Source organism: Cydia fagiglandana, chromosome Z, assembly GCF_963556715.1.
Source record: "Cydia fagiglandana chromosome Z, ilCydFagi1.1, whole genome shotgun sequence".
NCBI classification, from domain to species: domain Eukaryota; kingdom Metazoa; phylum Arthropoda; class Insecta; order Lepidoptera; family Tortricidae; genus Cydia; species Cydia fagiglandana.
In genome coordinates, this window is record NC_085959.1 from 26859427 (window position 1) to 26876347 (window position 16921).

At 37.0% G+C, this 16921-nt stretch overlaps 1 protein-coding gene across 1 annotated transcript; it reads right to left on the bottom strand.

Annotated features, from left to right (window-relative positions):
* Positions 1 to 207: 207 nt before the first annotated feature.
* On the bottom strand, positions 208 to 15447 carry LOC134678283 (uncharacterized). The gene is made up of 6 exons (XM_063536773.1): positions 15098 to 15447; positions 9861 to 9985; positions 7760 to 8050; positions 7485 to 7674; positions 6054 to 6712; positions 208 to 5984 (listed from the first exon to the last, which is right to left on the bottom strand). Exons 1-6 carry the CDS (start codon positions 15445 to 15447, stop codon positions 3037 to 3039), a joined length of 4563 nt encoding a protein of 1520 aa, XP_063392843.1. The 3' UTR covers positions 208 to 3036.
* Between the last annotated feature and the right edge of the window lie 1474 nt (positions 15448 to 16921).

The following is a 16921-nucleotide window of genomic DNA, read 5'->3' on the forward strand; positions in this document are numbered from 1 at the left end:
CGCTCGTGGTTCAATTATGGAATCTTTCGCTTGCTCGGGTATCAATATTAGCACGAGCGGTTAAACAACAACTTTGCCCCCTTGTAAAACAAATAACTATTGTTTTTCTTCCTCACACATCAGAACACTAGACCGAATCATTATAAACTTATCTTCTTATCATACCTACGCTCAGAAGAAATAATGGAAAGTGAAAGTAAAATAGCATTTTAACTAACTTTAGTTTTATTTACAACATAATTCTTTACAATTTCAACCATATTATACAACATATATCTACGTTAACAAATACAATAATAATAATTACAGTCGGACCTTACTTTCTCACAATATCACTTAGTAATACAATAAAAGTAGTAGGTACCTATCTACGACCAGCTACTATCCATGTGGCGGCATCTGTCACCGCTATAATATAATAATTTACCGCGCAAGTTATCACAACACGAAATGGCAGAGATAGTATTCACGCATAGGTATCTTAACAGTATTATGGTTAGCGTGTTTCGACAAATGAATACAATTTCAGAAAAAATATAAATTTGTAGGGTTTCGATTGGAGATTCGATATTCCATCAAGAGAACTTTATAATATTCGTGTAAACATATACATATAGGTACGTAGCAATGTAATCAGCTAAGTTTTGAACCGGTGACATAGCATTAATGTATGGGTCAGTGGCAGTCCTACCAATTTTTCAGGTGCTACGAGATATGTAACGCCTAGAGACTACAACTACCTAAGTAAACCTTGATCTATGAAAATTGGGTTAAAAATTTGACATATCGGCCTTCGCCACCTCACCTTAAGTAAAGACCTTAATTAAATAATTAAGTTAATTGGCGAGGTCATTGACTGACTGTAACAAGGATAGGTGTCCTCCCCCAGGAAGTGTAGGGAACAAGTTGCATTTGAAACTAATATTGATAGATACTATTGATTACAATAACTACATTTTAACACGTAGGTGATAATTAAGTATTATATCTACATACTTATAAGCGCTAGACAAAAGACGAGATGAATTTCTTGATGAATAACCTAAGGTTTTAATTCGCTTTTATTTTACGAGACGCGCCCTATTGCAGTACCCACATTACCCACATACTATCACGAGATTAACACTTTCACCTCTCAGCTACGGTCCTAGCGCTACATCGTAGCCGATAACAGGTTTCCCGGTACGTAGTGGAAATGCTTCATAAAGGCAAAACGACAGCGTTTCGTGATTAGCGCTGAATAGGTTAAATATATTCAAAAACATAATACATAATATACATTCTTGATCAGATATCATAAAGTTTAATTTTAATTAGGTTACATTTTATTACGTAGGCACAGCTGAAACAAATTAGAGAAGTGTGATGTAGGCGTATGGTAACTTATAATAGTTATAATGTAGGCACCGAAATAACTCCTTACTTCATGTCATCAAAAATATTTGTTTTAAATGTAACTTAGCTATATTATCAATAAAGCTGAAAATTATAACTGCCATATATGGCTGCATATGCAATAAGGGTTAAATGGCTTGCATTTTTCAATGATTAGGCATAAAGTAGATTAAAAGGTGCTGAATTTAATTAAGTAGGTATTTTATACTATAGATAAGTATAGATTGACCGCGTTTTCAACATCTGGGGTTTTTAAGAAAAAGTGTAAGTACTTACAAAATATTTTTTTTTTCGATAACCTCATAACATTGGGTTGATTCAAGTCATATGTTACACTTTTTGCTGCAAATGTCCATCTACTTGTCGGGATGGTAAAAACCGCTTTCACGCTCCCACAAGTATTGAAGGGTGAGAGTAGGTACAAGACATATTTACAGAGATAAGACAACGCGTCCATATTAGGGACCATCACTATGTTACAGCGTACCTACGTAACAGGGCTAGCAACGCATCATTTATCGGTGACGTAAAACCGCCCTTCCCATTCTGTAATTTACACCCATGTCAGCGATAAACGTTACTTTGCTAGAGATTGACTTCAAATGTGACTAGTCTAATGTACAAATAGTTCATTTCTTTCTTAACATATTACCTACAACGGGTACAACGCGTACAGTTCGTGTGTTGAAATGTCGAAAGCCGATTTCGATAGCGAACCGTCGACTGATACGGAAGAAACCATTGGGCAGAATTACATTCAAGTTTCAAGTATTGTTGTTTATTGCTTACTATTACTATAGTAACTATATCTACGAGTATAGGTATGACTGTCAGTTGTATGTTACAATCACTACGTCTGTAAAAAACTAAATCCCTATAAATCAGAAGTAGTAATGTTTAGGTTTTTAGGTTCAATTGTGGTCGCATCAGCAGAAAGCATGAAAAATGATTATAGAAAATATATCCTATGTGAACAATTGCAATTCCGTGCACAATATGCGGAGAAAAAATCGCTTTACTTTTTTCCACTTCTATTTCTACTGTATATATAAAGTATCTTCTATTTAACATATTTATCAGATTATACGTTTTCTGCTGGAGGGTAAAGTATTTTCATGTTTATTTTTGATTAAATTTTTATAGACAATAACATGGGATATCTTACAAATCCGATTCCTGTTTTAAGTGTTATCATATCATACTATATAAAATCGGTACAATACTTTGTATTACTGCAATGTTCTGCTGCCAGAGTGCAGCACTAGCACATATTGTAAACCATAGATTAACTTATGTATTTGCCTTAAATAGTTTCATGGCAAGCTTTCTCTATGACTTTTATGCATTAAGCCAGTTTGTTTACAGAGAGTGTTTCCCTCAGGCAGGCACGGGCACGTAGGTCATCACTTTGTGCTAGTAGTGCCCTCTACGCAGAGTTTTGCGTAATGTTTCCTATTGCCAAAGGGACCCGGCGGTTCTGTATGTTCGTGGCAGGAGCTTTTGTTGTAGACACAAGAGTAGAGTAGTGGTAATCCATGAACCATTTGTCATTTACTTATGGTCAATAAGAAACTATATCTATGTACCTAAGCATGACAACGGGCACCGATTCGCTTATATTGCGTACGTGAGCATGTCATTCTATTTGGTTAAATCTAATGTCCTTATATCATTAAGTTCCAGTATATGTTCACTTGTATAGTTTTTCTCAGGCACTTGTGTTTCATCTTGGTTATGAAGAGGAAGAACACTTAATAATTCCATATTATTGGTGTCATCTGCATAATTTGTTCTGCTTAATGTTCGTTTTTCATCTGCAGACGCTGGACTAGACGCATCATTTTCTAAAATATTTTTTACCATAATAGGATTAGAAACAGTAGTGCGTTCCTTGCCTAAGTCTTCAGTATCAATTAGGAATGTTGAAATAGGTTGAATATCCTCGGTTTGGCTCCCTGATTTGTCAAATACTTTATGGCTAAATAGATTGGTGTTGTTTGTAACGTCTGAAGTGTTACTAGTATTTAAATGTACATTTTTACTATCGGCGGACATTACTTCAGGTCCGATAGATGTGTAATCTTTATTTATTATATTTAAGTTCTCGCTCGAATTGCTTTTTGCACTTGTTTGGCGTTCAGTTGGTATAGAATGATCATCATTGTTCTCATTTTGTTTGTCGTTGAGGTTAGTCGGCTCTAAATCGTGTCCTTCTTGTAGTTTTTTGACGAGACTTTTATTATTTTCTATTTCTGGTAAAAATGGGTTCATTTCTGTTTCATGGTCATCATATTCCGAAGAATGGGAGTTCATGTGTTTTGTCGTAGGGAATGTGTTATTGTCAAGGGCTGATATTTCATATATCGTAACATTGAAATTATTTACCGGCGTTGTGTTGTCTGGTATACTTTCTGTACTTGCGTTCACATGTGTCTGATTAAAGCTGCGTAACGTATTATTTTCTGTAGAATCTATGTTAAGTAAGTGTATGTCATTATCGGATTCCTCCCAAACGGGAGCTGGTTCACTTTTGTTTATATCTTTCGAAGTATTTGTTATGTCGACACTGTTACTTGAGAAATATTTTTCAGTTGTTCTATAAATGTAGTCACTAACAGTGGTGGTTTCATTACGGTCACTCGTTTTTGAAGTTTCCATCGGTTCCGTGGTAACCGGCAGATTTGTATTATTTTTTGCTTCTACGTTAACTCGTTTCACGCGGAATTCCTCATTGTCATAATCATGAGAAACATACATCGGTACGTACTGTTCTGGTGCTTTAGTGGTAGTTTTATCCATATTGTTTAAATAATCTGGTTCAAAATCTTCGTTTGACATCCCAGTACTAATTATATCTTCTAATTCGTTGACCGTTGTAGTTTCGGCACCTTCGGGGATTTTATTGAACGTTTTTGCATAATGCATTTCAGTTACCGATACACGTACCCAATCAGAATCGTTTGTAGTAGTACTGTGTTCAACAGTTGCTTTTGAGGTCACATGTTCTGTAGCTGTACTATTTTGCTCTTCAATAGACTTTGATGAACGGTTAATGATATAATCAAATGAAATATCGGAAGGTTCTTCTCTATTGGTCTGTGAATCATGTGTTTTTTTGTCAAGTGGTTCCATCAGATGTTTATTTTCTATAATTTCCTCGTTTAATGGAGGCAAACTGTCGTCGTTTAAATAATCCGTTACTGGATGATCTAATTGAACGTCCTGTGTTTCGGCTCCATTTTCACTTTCAGATGTAGCATGAACTTGGAACTTCAACAATTGGTTTGCATTAAAATCAGTGGTATTTTTACTATCAGCGTGCAATGCAGGGGCTACTGTAGTTTTAGTTTCCTCGTCACCCATTTCGCTTGGAACTTCATTATTCTTTGCAATGTATTCGAATGACAGTTCGTCGTCGGTTGCATTAGGAAGCTCGGTAGCACCTAGGTCGGCTAAATGTATCTTTTTAGTCTCATCTTCCTTTAAGTTATTATTTTCAGTTGTGGCTTTATTTTTATCATACTGAAGCCAATCATTATCACCGTTGGAACTTATTAAATGTAAGTTTTCTTTTGGTTTGTTCAGTTTCAAAATTGATAAGTCTGTATTAGCTTCTAACGATGGTTCTGTTGTTGTAACAACGTTTTGATCATCGTCATTTAGTTTAACTTTTCCTAAATCGTTGATAGCGGAGAACATTGAGTTTGTGACATCTGTGGATTTACCAGACAAGTTGTTTTCACCGTTTCTCGTAGGTTCTGTTTCAGATTCCTTTTCATAATTGTTTTCTGTGCTACTTTCCACCGTATTTAATTTTGCTTTTGATTCATATATCAAATTAGGGATAACTGTTAATTCAGTCGATATTTCTTCTGTATTCTCCTTTGTCGTAGTTTCGTATTGTGATGCTGACTTAGATTCAACTATTGGACTATAATTTAATATTAGAATTGTGGAATTAGTTACACTTTCTTCTTTTGTTTCTGATTCTTCACTTTGTCCCTGTTTTACATTAGGGTTTGGTTCAGTTATAGAATCTGAAACTATCATAGATTCTGTTGTGAGATCATTCATACTGGCATTACTGTCCGTTACTGTTTCATGTTCATTTTTTGGTTCAAAAACTAGTCCCGTATCTATTTTTACTTCGAGTTCTGGTTTAGGTACTGCAATTGGTTCTGGTGTAGTTCTTAGTTCAGAGGTATGTTCTTCTTCGGACTGTAATGATGTTGTATTTCGTTCTGAGACAGGAGGAGTTTCAAGTTCTACCACTGCTTTCGGCTCAAGGCTTCCCTCTGTTTTTGAAAGTTTTGGCTCGGAAGAAACTTCCGGTTCCGATGTAGGCTTAGGGTCAATTTCCGATTTTGTTTCAGATGCTGGTTCAGAAGGAGGTTCCGGTGTCGAAGTCGGCTCAGGTTCTGGTTCTGACAATAGTTTAGGGCTCAGTTCCAAATGTTGTTTGGCCTCTGCTTCAGAAGAAGATTCGGATTCCGATTCCGAAGATGGTTCTGCTTCTGGGTTTGACGATGGTTCAGGCGATGGTTCAGAAGATGGTTCTGGCGACGGTTCAGGAACAGGTTCAGAATATGGTTCTGGCGACGGTTCAGGAACAGGTTCCGACGACGGCGCAGAAGATAGTTCAGGAGACGGTTCGCGAGGTTCTGGTTCGGATGTGGGTTCTGGTTCTGGCACTGATGAAGCTTCGGGCTCAGCTTGGATGACAGCTTTGTTTGTGTCTTTACTTTCAGTACTCAGGTTTTGTTCATCCTCAGCGTTGTTTTCATGACCAAATATGTGCGAAAAGTTAAGATCTGGATCTGTGGCGGTGGTCGTTTCTAACATCACAGTATGAGTTTCTTTCCAGTCGAAAACATTGTCATCTGAATGGCGTGTGTTATGTATATTATTTTCGATGTTTATGTTAGTCGTGGTGTGGTCTGAATCGGAATTTGCGAAAGCGTTATTTGGATTATGAGTTAAGTCATCCGCCGAATTCGGTTCATCGGTTGATATACACCTGTGAGGATTTGTAATATCAAGCATTTGATTTTGGGGACAAGAGCATGTAAAATCTAAGGTACTTTCATCGAACTCGCAGCCGTATTCACAATTATTTTTATTGATTTGACAAAGATCCAGAACTCGTCTCGCTTCTATTCCGTCTTTAGCGACATGATAAAGGTGTATCATCCTACTGTGTCTCACGAGATATTTTTCCAAGTTATCCTTCATTTCATTAGGGCCTAACTCATTATTTGGCTCGTTATCAAGCGCTGATTTCCAATGTATTCTGTACATTATGGTGCCCGACTCTTTCCTGAAACAGATTAATATATTTCAACTTCTTTATCAAATAAAAACAAGAGTACTTATAAGGTTAACTAAAAAAGAACGACGGACAGCTAAGGTGAATTAATAGCTAGGAAAGTGTGTCGTAAGTTACGACTCGTAACTCAGGTAGGTAGGTGTCTCTCTCTTCGTGTCGTCTGAGGATCGTGATCAGTACCAGGATTGCATGCTGTTTGTGGAGACTGGTCTGTTTAAGCTAACACGAGCTATTATACTTAGTAACTTAATTTTTATTAATTAATTATAATGAGACGCCTCATTCTGTTCTCGTATGTTTCTTTTCTCTTAATGAATGTATTAATTATACAGGATATTGACTCTTGGAGACCCTATACATCTCTAAGGATAACTTGATAAACTATATAATCTTAAAGTTCTGACACCTAGAGACATTTACACCTCTAAAAATTATAGATTTTGTGTGTTTTTTTATCTGTATTTTGTATGTAATTCGACATTAAGAGACCATATACATCTCTTAGTAATTGTAATACTTTAGATTGAATTGTTAGTTTTATTTTATAAAATTGTTGATGTTATTATTTTTGCTTTTATGTAAATTCAATGTTGACGTGTAAAAGTGCCCTTGTGGCCTATTTGCTGAATAAATGTTGATGTTTGATGTTGATGTTTGATGCATCTGGAGCAAGATTTGCCTCCGGTTTTTGTCCAATGCATCTGAGACGACCGTGTAGAAATAAAGGACGTAGTGTAGGTTGTAGGCATAAAATAATGATTACCTGAGCTTCATAAGTTCTACTAGAACGTCGTTGCTGTTATCGTTCATCGGGTCTACCCCGAATAGGGCTTCTTTAAGGGCTTGGGTAAAATCTTCTGTAAATTGTTTGTACTCGTTACTTCCGGGATCGTAAAGCGCAGCCGGTAATTCTTCGTTGTCTATCTTTAATTCACCCTCCATAACTTTAGGTACTGAAAAAATAATAGTCGTTATCGTCTTGTTTCATTACCAAAGTACCATATGCTATGTAAATAGATAGTGACTTATGATACACACCATACATTGACAAATCATTATTATTTTCGACATCGGGTTGGTCGTATTGTTCATCACTTCCGTGAGTCGTTGTGTCATCGTGGCTGTGGCCAACTTGTTGGGGGTCGTCAGGCTTTTCTGCGTCCAGAGTGTGGTCGTCGTGGTGTGTGTGATCGTGGTCGTGACCGTGATTGTGGTGATGGTCGTGGTCGCGGTGGGATGCCTGCCCGATGCCGCCGAGCGCCCGTGCTGAGCTGACGGACGCGTTGTACTGTTCCACCGGTGTCGGGGAATTAGTAAATAAAACACCAGCTGCAACAGATATAAAAATATACTATATTCATATGTATTCATGGAAATAATTAATAGGTAGTAGTTGCTATATAGGTAACCAGTGCTGGTTACCTATATAGCTACTATGTGTGTGCTAACTCGAGGCACGAAAATTTAATTATAAAAAAGTCTTCATTACTTTAAGATGCTTGATACTAGATATGATATCGAACCTCTTCCCAGTAATAGAGGATAATCAATTATCTAGCCCCGAGTTAGGATACGTATGGAACTAGCATATCAAGGTTAAATGTCAAAAAATAAAGTAAGCTCTTCTAAGGTTTGACCTATGACATATCCCAGCTAAAGTGGAGTGAAGCTTGTTTATAAGGGCATAAGTTTCCTACATGCCAAATTTAATCAATGTCGTCTCGGTTCAGTAATTTAGCACAACTAAAGCCTGTGCCGGAAAAAAACTGTAAATTTCAAACGGTTGTATTTTTATTTCTAAGCATGATTACGACGACTTTCGTATCGCATTTAAAAGTCCTATTATTAGATTATATATTTTAGTGCAAATAATTCTGGATTTACGCCATGCGACATTACACCGCTCAATATAAGAGATCACTGAAATTTGATATTTTTCAAATGGCAAGAAATTTTTCAACATACTCAATGCTTGCTTTCGATACACTTAAAATAACCTCGTAGATTCGTGCAATTCACAATAATCAACTAACTAATTTAGTAATTTGTCTCTTGAACAGAGGTCTCGAAGCGGCAGACCTCTAAGAACAAGTGACACATCAGAAATATTGTTAATAGAATTTGCGCCCGCCCTCGCAAGCCCGTCATATATATCGTGAAAAATTGGGGTAAATAATCGGCTAAAGTGAAACGAACTATAAATAAAATACATAGTATTTAGATTCGTTCAAAAGTTAGGATAGCTAAAGTAACCGAAAATTAGCGTTATTAATTTCTAGGCCAAGTCCAAAAGCATACAATTTCCTTCGTACAAAAAGTCACATTTTTTAATAGACGATGAGCAAAGTAAGACCACCATACGTCCTGCAGTGCCGTTCTCTCGACTATTAAAGGGTTCAAATCAAGAGTGTATTAAAAGAGAAGGATAAAACAGCCAAAAAACTTTGACATATCCAGCATGTGTTGGGATGGTGCAGGCAAATATGAAAATCGGGTCCGTAAATTGCTGTCACTGAATGCGCTAGGAACAAGCTGCCTATCACTCCTACAGAAAATAGAATAATAATAAAAACTGATAATTATTTAAATTAAAAGTAGCTTTATATTCTAGTAATCCAAAAATCTTTCAATTAATTGCATCAATTTTTCATTTGAAATTTCCAGTTTTTTTTCGTTACACCCTTTAGTTAACAAACGGCATGATGCTGTTGTACTAGATGTGTGTGATGACCTTGTGTGTCTGATGACCTCGATGACGTAAACACAAAAGCCAATTTTTTTCTCAGTGGCTTTCTACAGAGCTTGGAATCGAACCGAAGCACTGGTCATATCTAAGCGAGGCTGAAGTTTGTCGATATGTGAGACAAGTTCACAATGATTATTAAAGCTTCTTCCAATTGTCAAAATGTTAAGTTTGTAAAGGGGCGCGAGTTGATCAATGATTCAGTCTTTCGATATCGTCGGTTATAACAGCGCGGCTCTAATCCTAAGTTTAAGACAGAAGTCCAGCGATCTTGTCAAATACGTGACGATATACAAGTATATAACGTTGGTTTACAAAAGATATGATATGAACGATAACAATGGTCAAATGTGATTTTGTCTAAGGTGGTTCTGATCATGATGAGGAGGTACTGACTGGCGGCGAGCGCGATCAGCGCGACGATGGCGGCCACCACGAGCCCGAGCAGCGTCCAGCACAGCGGCCGCTTGCAGCCGCCCTTCTCGCCACGCTTGTCTGCTGTCACGTACAGCTTCTCCCCTCTGAAAATCACAAACGGAAAATCTATATTTAACATAAGGATATCCGAGAGAAAACACTTTGATTACATTTACATTATAGAATTACCCCCAGAAAAAAACAAAAAATAATTTACAGTTCAGAGAAAATTGACACACAAATGTTTAAAAAATTTATAGGTACCTTATTAAATATGTACTACTATTCTCAGAAAGATACATATCGCCGGCGTTGTTAAAAGCATAAGTATAGTACTTAAATCTAAACAACTAGGGCAACTGAGTTACAAAACCTTTTTGAAATGACTCCGGAATGTCGGTGGTACGTACTTCGCGCGTCGGATTTGGATCGCACGTCAATGCCACCTAGATTTAAGCCTATGTCGAACACGCTTACCTAATAAACAATTGTTGCTTTCAACGAATAGATAACATAACATTGTACATCGGCACCGTGTTGTCATCGGTGGATCCGACTATTACGACTCTAGCCTTTTTTACTATTGATACTTAAATACATACAATCCGTTTTATTCTACATAGGTATGAGTAACAGTGTGTTTAATTTTATCCAATAGGAAGTTAGTCAGATTCTAACAATAGTTTTGACAGCAGCAATAAGTGGCATAATTAAATAAGTAGGCACCTACTAGATATCATGCATACCTATAGGTATATAGTTAGTACCTAAAAGCTTAGGTACGGTCAGCCAAGAAAGTGGTCTACCACTTTTCGACTCTATCAATCAGATGATAGAGTCGAAAAATGGTAGACCACTTTCTTGGCTGACTGTACTTAAGGTAAGCACGAGTAATTAATAAAAATTAGGCTGCAGCTGCAACTCATGATCTGCGAAATATCATATCAAAATATGCTACAGATGCGAAAGGATAAATAGTTTTAGTATAAATATACAGATAGCAGATACCTACTAATCGGCTTGTGTCGTTACCGGGATGCTGCTTAAAACATCTGACACAGATGAAAAGGCCTATTATATTATGTTGAACTACATAATAATTATTATATTCTCAAGATTTTGTAACTGCTCAGCAGAAATGCGTGTAGGTTAATAGTCAAAAAGAGTCATCAAGTCATCTCTGTCACCCAAATTACCTAGGTAGAATGTTTTAACAAAAAAGTAGATGTCGCGCATAGGATGCTCTTCCCGCTAAGAGAAAGCAATTAAATTTTACGTACTACGTAAGACTGAAATAAATGTCAAACGTGCCTTTTAAGTTTAGACCATTATATGTAATTTGAAAATGAAAGAAGAAGTGTTTTTCAAATTTCGTGCATGACTTGTTCAAAATAGAATAGGTACTTTGGTGAAACTCGGGAGTCATTGGCATAAGTAATTTAATTAAAAGTGGTTTGCTCAATACACCTTGTTTTGCTGATGAGAAATGTTTGTTGGTCATAAGTAATGTCACTGGTATGATGGTAATGTTGGTTGTTGATCGTAATGAGACTAAGTTTATAACTGATCGAATAAATAATGCCCTGTAACTTCCCTATGGAAATTAATTTCGATCCTAATAAAATAACGCACGCTCGCAAGGGACCGAGGATCCGCGTCGTAACACCGATGAGTTTACATCAGTTGTGCGCGTTTAATGCACGATGGAAGGCAGAGGTCGAGTCCCAGGAGCGCGCTGCAGAGTGCAGACTCTGGAGGTGAGCGGCGGGGTCGACGGCCGCGCATTGTGTGCTCCTGCCCGGCTCTAACACAATAACATACCACCAACCTCACCACACTCGCACGTGAGTCCACAGCTCAACTATGTACGTGTAAACTAACCGTACAATATCATCAAACACGAAAACTAATAATTGTTGAGCTTTTTATCGTAACCATTACCGATTTATTTGAATGTACCTATAGATCTTTGAACAAGTGCTGTCTATTTCCACGTTAAGGCAATGTATATTTTGCCGTATTTTCACAAATACGGCTCTGCATAGCGCATCTTTTGTTATTCTTTATTAAGGTCAGAGTGAATGGTAATATACGGTAAGTACATTATTAGGAAAGGATCCTAATGTCAATGTTTGCGCAACTTATGGCTCTATTTAGTTCACTGTTACAATGTGACCTAAAATGTCATATGTAAATTGAATTAAAAGAAACAATAATACATTTATACCTTGTAAGTTATATTTATGTGATTTTTATTTTTGCTCTATCGGATGTTATGTGGCATATGTATAGTGTAGGTATATAAAAGTAAGTAGTTAGCGTGACTAGAGGACGAGCGGGGTCTGGATACTGCACAAATAAAAAGGGTCAGGAGATAATGGAACCCACCGCGTGCTCTATTTGTATTATGCTTGGAATTTGTTTCAGTCGATCTCTGCTATTGTCTCGTGCCATCCGCCGCACTCATAAATATGCAGGGACTTTCTCAAAACAAAATGAAATACTTAAAATATAACGCGACTTAGTTATTTGTTGTTTAGACACAATTGCTTAGAATGCTGATGACTTCTTAGTTCGAAAACTTTCTGCCGGATTTAAAAGAAAAGAAAAACTTGTTAACCTAAATTACCGTAGGTACTTTCATGTCGCAACATGCATGCAAGATATAGGGTTGCCAACCGTACTATATTATATAGTATTGTACTATACTATTTTGGCTCTCTGTATTATATACTTTTGGAAAAATATATAGTACGCTAAAATACTATATTTCCGATTAAACCTATATTTACACTCATGTTTAGTATTTTATCTAAAAGTACTATATTTTTTGAAATGTACTATATTTTTGATACCTTATTTTTGAAAATACTATATTTCACCAAAAAAAAGTTGGCAACCCTAGCAAGAGATGAGTTTATCCGGATCACGTTAACGTCTTAAATATTATACATATAGGTACGATAAATCGGGCATATAGTTATGTATGAACAGTGGCGTGGCGATTGTTTTGTAAACAACAGGATCTTTTCTTAGTCGAAAGATGTAGGTAGTGTTTAAACATTTTACATTACAATTGAACATTTCGGATGAGATAGAGTTGTGTACGCCAGCGCATCTCTAGATCTCTACTGGTATTTGTATGAAATTTTTTTGACATTAAGTAATTATTTAGTAGATTGTTAACCAAGGGTTGAAATGCACCCATTTCTGTCGAGGTAGTCCGAGACATAAATGGTGCCTTTCACCCGAGTTAAACACTCTACTTTTCATATCGAATGCGAGGAAACCAAACAAGACAAGGCAATTTCGCAAAAACAGTAATGGAAGTACCTAATAGATCTACGGCCATGATTTATTTTCCTTAGGACTTACTTGCAATCGGGGACTTTACCTACATGTGTGAAGATTAATAACCCCTAGCGAAAATCATTTAGATTGCAATATTTACGAAAACACAGATTTTTTAACAAACTACAGTAATTTTAAAATGATTTGTTCATTATAGTATGAAAATCAGCGGGATTGCCTCTTACTTTTTAATTTTATACTTTTTCGTTCTAAAAGCCGCAACAGACTACCGGATCGCACCGCGACCTTGGTGCGCCGCACCACGTAATAACATAATAAAAGTATTTTAAATATTAAATAATAATTTAATTACTAATATAAGTAATTTTTATCTTGTATTTTATATTATTTTCATGAATATAGTGCTAAATAACTTTAAAAACCAATTTAATATCGTAAGTACACAAGTTTAACTGTGGCTGTATAAGATTCTGCCTTTGCTCATTTACGCAAGTGTAAAGCCCCCTCCAGACTATGCGCGTGAATCGCGGGCGAAGCCGCGAACGCGAGTGTGGAGTCGATTTCGCTGTCTGCGAAAATCGACGCCACACTCGCGTTCGCGGCTTCGCGCCGCGATTCGCGCACGAATGTGGAGGAGGCTTAAGGTTTAAAAAATATTTTTGGCGTATTCCTTTTGGTTCCCGCCTTATGAAATCGAGTAAATAGAATTCAACGAAAGAAATCAAGAATAATTTGTTTTTAACAATTCACTTACAAAATTTTTTATAAAAAAGGATCCACGTGGGATTAGTAAAATTAAACAATTACCAATTGTTCTAGGCGAGGAAATAAAGACACTATTTTTCCATTTTGTTTCCACCCAGTTGTTCGTGGGACGGGGACGCAGAGGAGGACACCACTTTTCTGCACTAGAGCATAAACGTATCACTTTCTGCGCACCTTTTAGAACAACAACGACCCACTTTCAGAGCATGAGATATGAAAACTTATTTACAGTACTTAGGTAAAACGGTTTGAGAGTACAGAGGTATTGAGAAAGGCCTTTTAAACACCTTCAAATCTCTTTTTTGTCTTGTAATAGGTATACAATGTTTTTTAAGAGTTTCAAAGTCTCGCTCTTAAAAAAGTACCTATTCGTACTTTACCTGATACTTTAAATATACAAACTTTCAATCCATTATTTAAACCCGGAAAAAAATATTATAAACGCTGAAATTGCTTTCTTTGTTTTCAAATATTGTTTTATCTATGAAGTTTCATAATCCGCATAAAAATTAAATCCCTTTCTCACCATCTTAGGCATCATAAGAATTTTCAAAAACGCTGAAATTTTTTTTCTTGGATTGTGTTAAAATGTCTTTTTCATCACACTTGCTCGGAAAAGATGTATTTACACGTAGGGCTTGCGGGCGGGAAATTGAAATTTTCGCCCTAGGGCGGAAAAAATCTTTTCCGAGCAAGTGTGATGAAAAACACTTATTTACACGTAGGGCTTGCGGGCGGGAAATTGAAATTTTCGCCCTAGGGCGGAAAAGTGTTTTATACAGAAGTTTGTTTTTATTAATTCTCCTTTTTTTCCTTACAAGTGTGATGAAAAACATTGTGTGTGCCACGGGCGGTAAAGAAATTCCGAACTCGTGAACATTTTAAGCCCTCGCTTCGCGTCGGGCTTAAAATTGACACTCGTTCGTAATTTCTTATTTCCCGCCCTTAATACACAATGTACTATTCCTAGCTTAAAATAACACTGGAACTTCATACAGATTTTCGTCTGCTTTTTAACCCCCTCGGATTGAATTTTTTGTACGTAATAGTTTCGGCTCTGCGTTGATGAATTAGTAAGGACATACGTATTTAGTTAGAAACCTAGATACTTAATTGCAGTCGATTGTAATTGAACATACCTCATATACTTCCTGTGCTCGTTGACTGGTACAAAATATTCATCATATGGGTTCGGTACATTCATGTCTACTTCGACATCTTTCTTTTTTGTGTTTCCATTTCTAGGTTGCAAATTAATAAGTTCCAAGTTGACCGCCTCTAAAGTTTTCGTGTCTCCGTTTAGTTCCTTGGTGTGGCCATTCTGGTGCGTGTGGTTGGAGGCGAAGGAGTCATTGTGGTTGGGGTCGTCAGGCTGGAAGGCGCGGTTGTCGAGGCCGGGCGCGGGCGCCGGCGGCGTCGGCGGCGACGGCGGCCGATGCTGCGGCCGCGCCGGCGCGCCTGGCGACGCGGAGCGACTGTGGCTATCCATTACCCAAGGTACTGACTGACATCTAAAACAAATAGTCTATTATAAATACATCTCACTTTTAAGTAGGTATCTATCTACTAATTTTTATGAAATATGAGCAATCTAAAGGTAAAAGGTAAGTTAAATAGTATATTTTAATAACGACTACAGTTTATTGCGAACTAATTTAAGACGAACGTTTTAGAATGTTAATTTAAGACTAACGTTTACACATAATTGTTACTTATTGACAGGAAAACTTAGTAGAAATGTGCAGTCCACCGTGAGTGGCACTTATTACTTAGTTTTCGATCCGACCCATATGGGTTTTTAAAGACATCACCTATAAAAATGCATTATTAAAATTTGTGTAGGTACCTAACGTGTAGGGAATCATTGGAGCATTCCATGAAATTGTCTACCGTTGTCCCGTACAAACGCGAAGTTTCTGAAGATTTAAAGGTATAAGAGATTCCTTTTCTATGACAAATGGTCAAAAATATGCACAGAAAAATAATCGCCTGCTTTAAATGCCGAGAAAAAAGTCGCAACACAGGAAGTAAAATGCGTTTGTACGGGACAGCCCGTGGAATGCTCCCATTGGAAAGCGAGTCCGACTCGCATTTGGCCGGCTTTTTTTGTAACAAAAATAAAGTTTCATTCCTGTTTACAATTAGCTTGATTGGTAGTTAAAGAATTGTATTGTAGGTATTCGTTGAACAGAGCAAGGCTGAAGTAAATAGTGACGTGTGTAAGGTCTCGTGACCTTACCAAAGCGCACGATCAAGCTCGCAATAGTAGGTAGTGGCGCGCGCGCAGCAACCGTCCTTAATCCCAATACCGAAGTGGCGCTGACGAGGCAAACAGCCTCTTACCACGGACCATGCAGCCGTTCCTTGCCTAATTGTGACGTAATGTCACAAACACTAGTCATTTCTCTCGCTTACTTATTGCTTATATGTACATAAAGTTCATATGAAACGAAGCTAACATGATACGTAACACATATACCTAGCTATAGTAAATTGTTATCAACTTTTTCTAATTACTAGTTACATTATTTATCCCAAAACTGGGTCTAAAATAGAACTTCTTCCTAAATTGTCTATGAAATGGTGACATACTTAAATGATTATGTTAATTTGTCAAACAACGCTAGGCCAACAAGCGGCCACCTAAGTACCTATAGTCTCATAAGCTCTACGTTTAGTTGTTTTGCTCTTAGTAGGTATTAAACCAAAAAATAACACTGATTTTAGTATCCTGAATGACCTTGGCCGAATGGACCCGGATGTGGTGAACCGACGTCACGATATTTTCGCGGATACATTTGAAATTTGTATATATATGAGTAGTAGTATTAGTAGTTTCGTAATGTATTTTTGAAATACGTGTGTTAAATTTTTTTTATAAAAATCTCTCTCATCTTTCGGGTTCCTCGTGTCGTGGGCACCTTGTAGGTATAGTGTGGCATATAAGCCCAGCAGAAAATGGT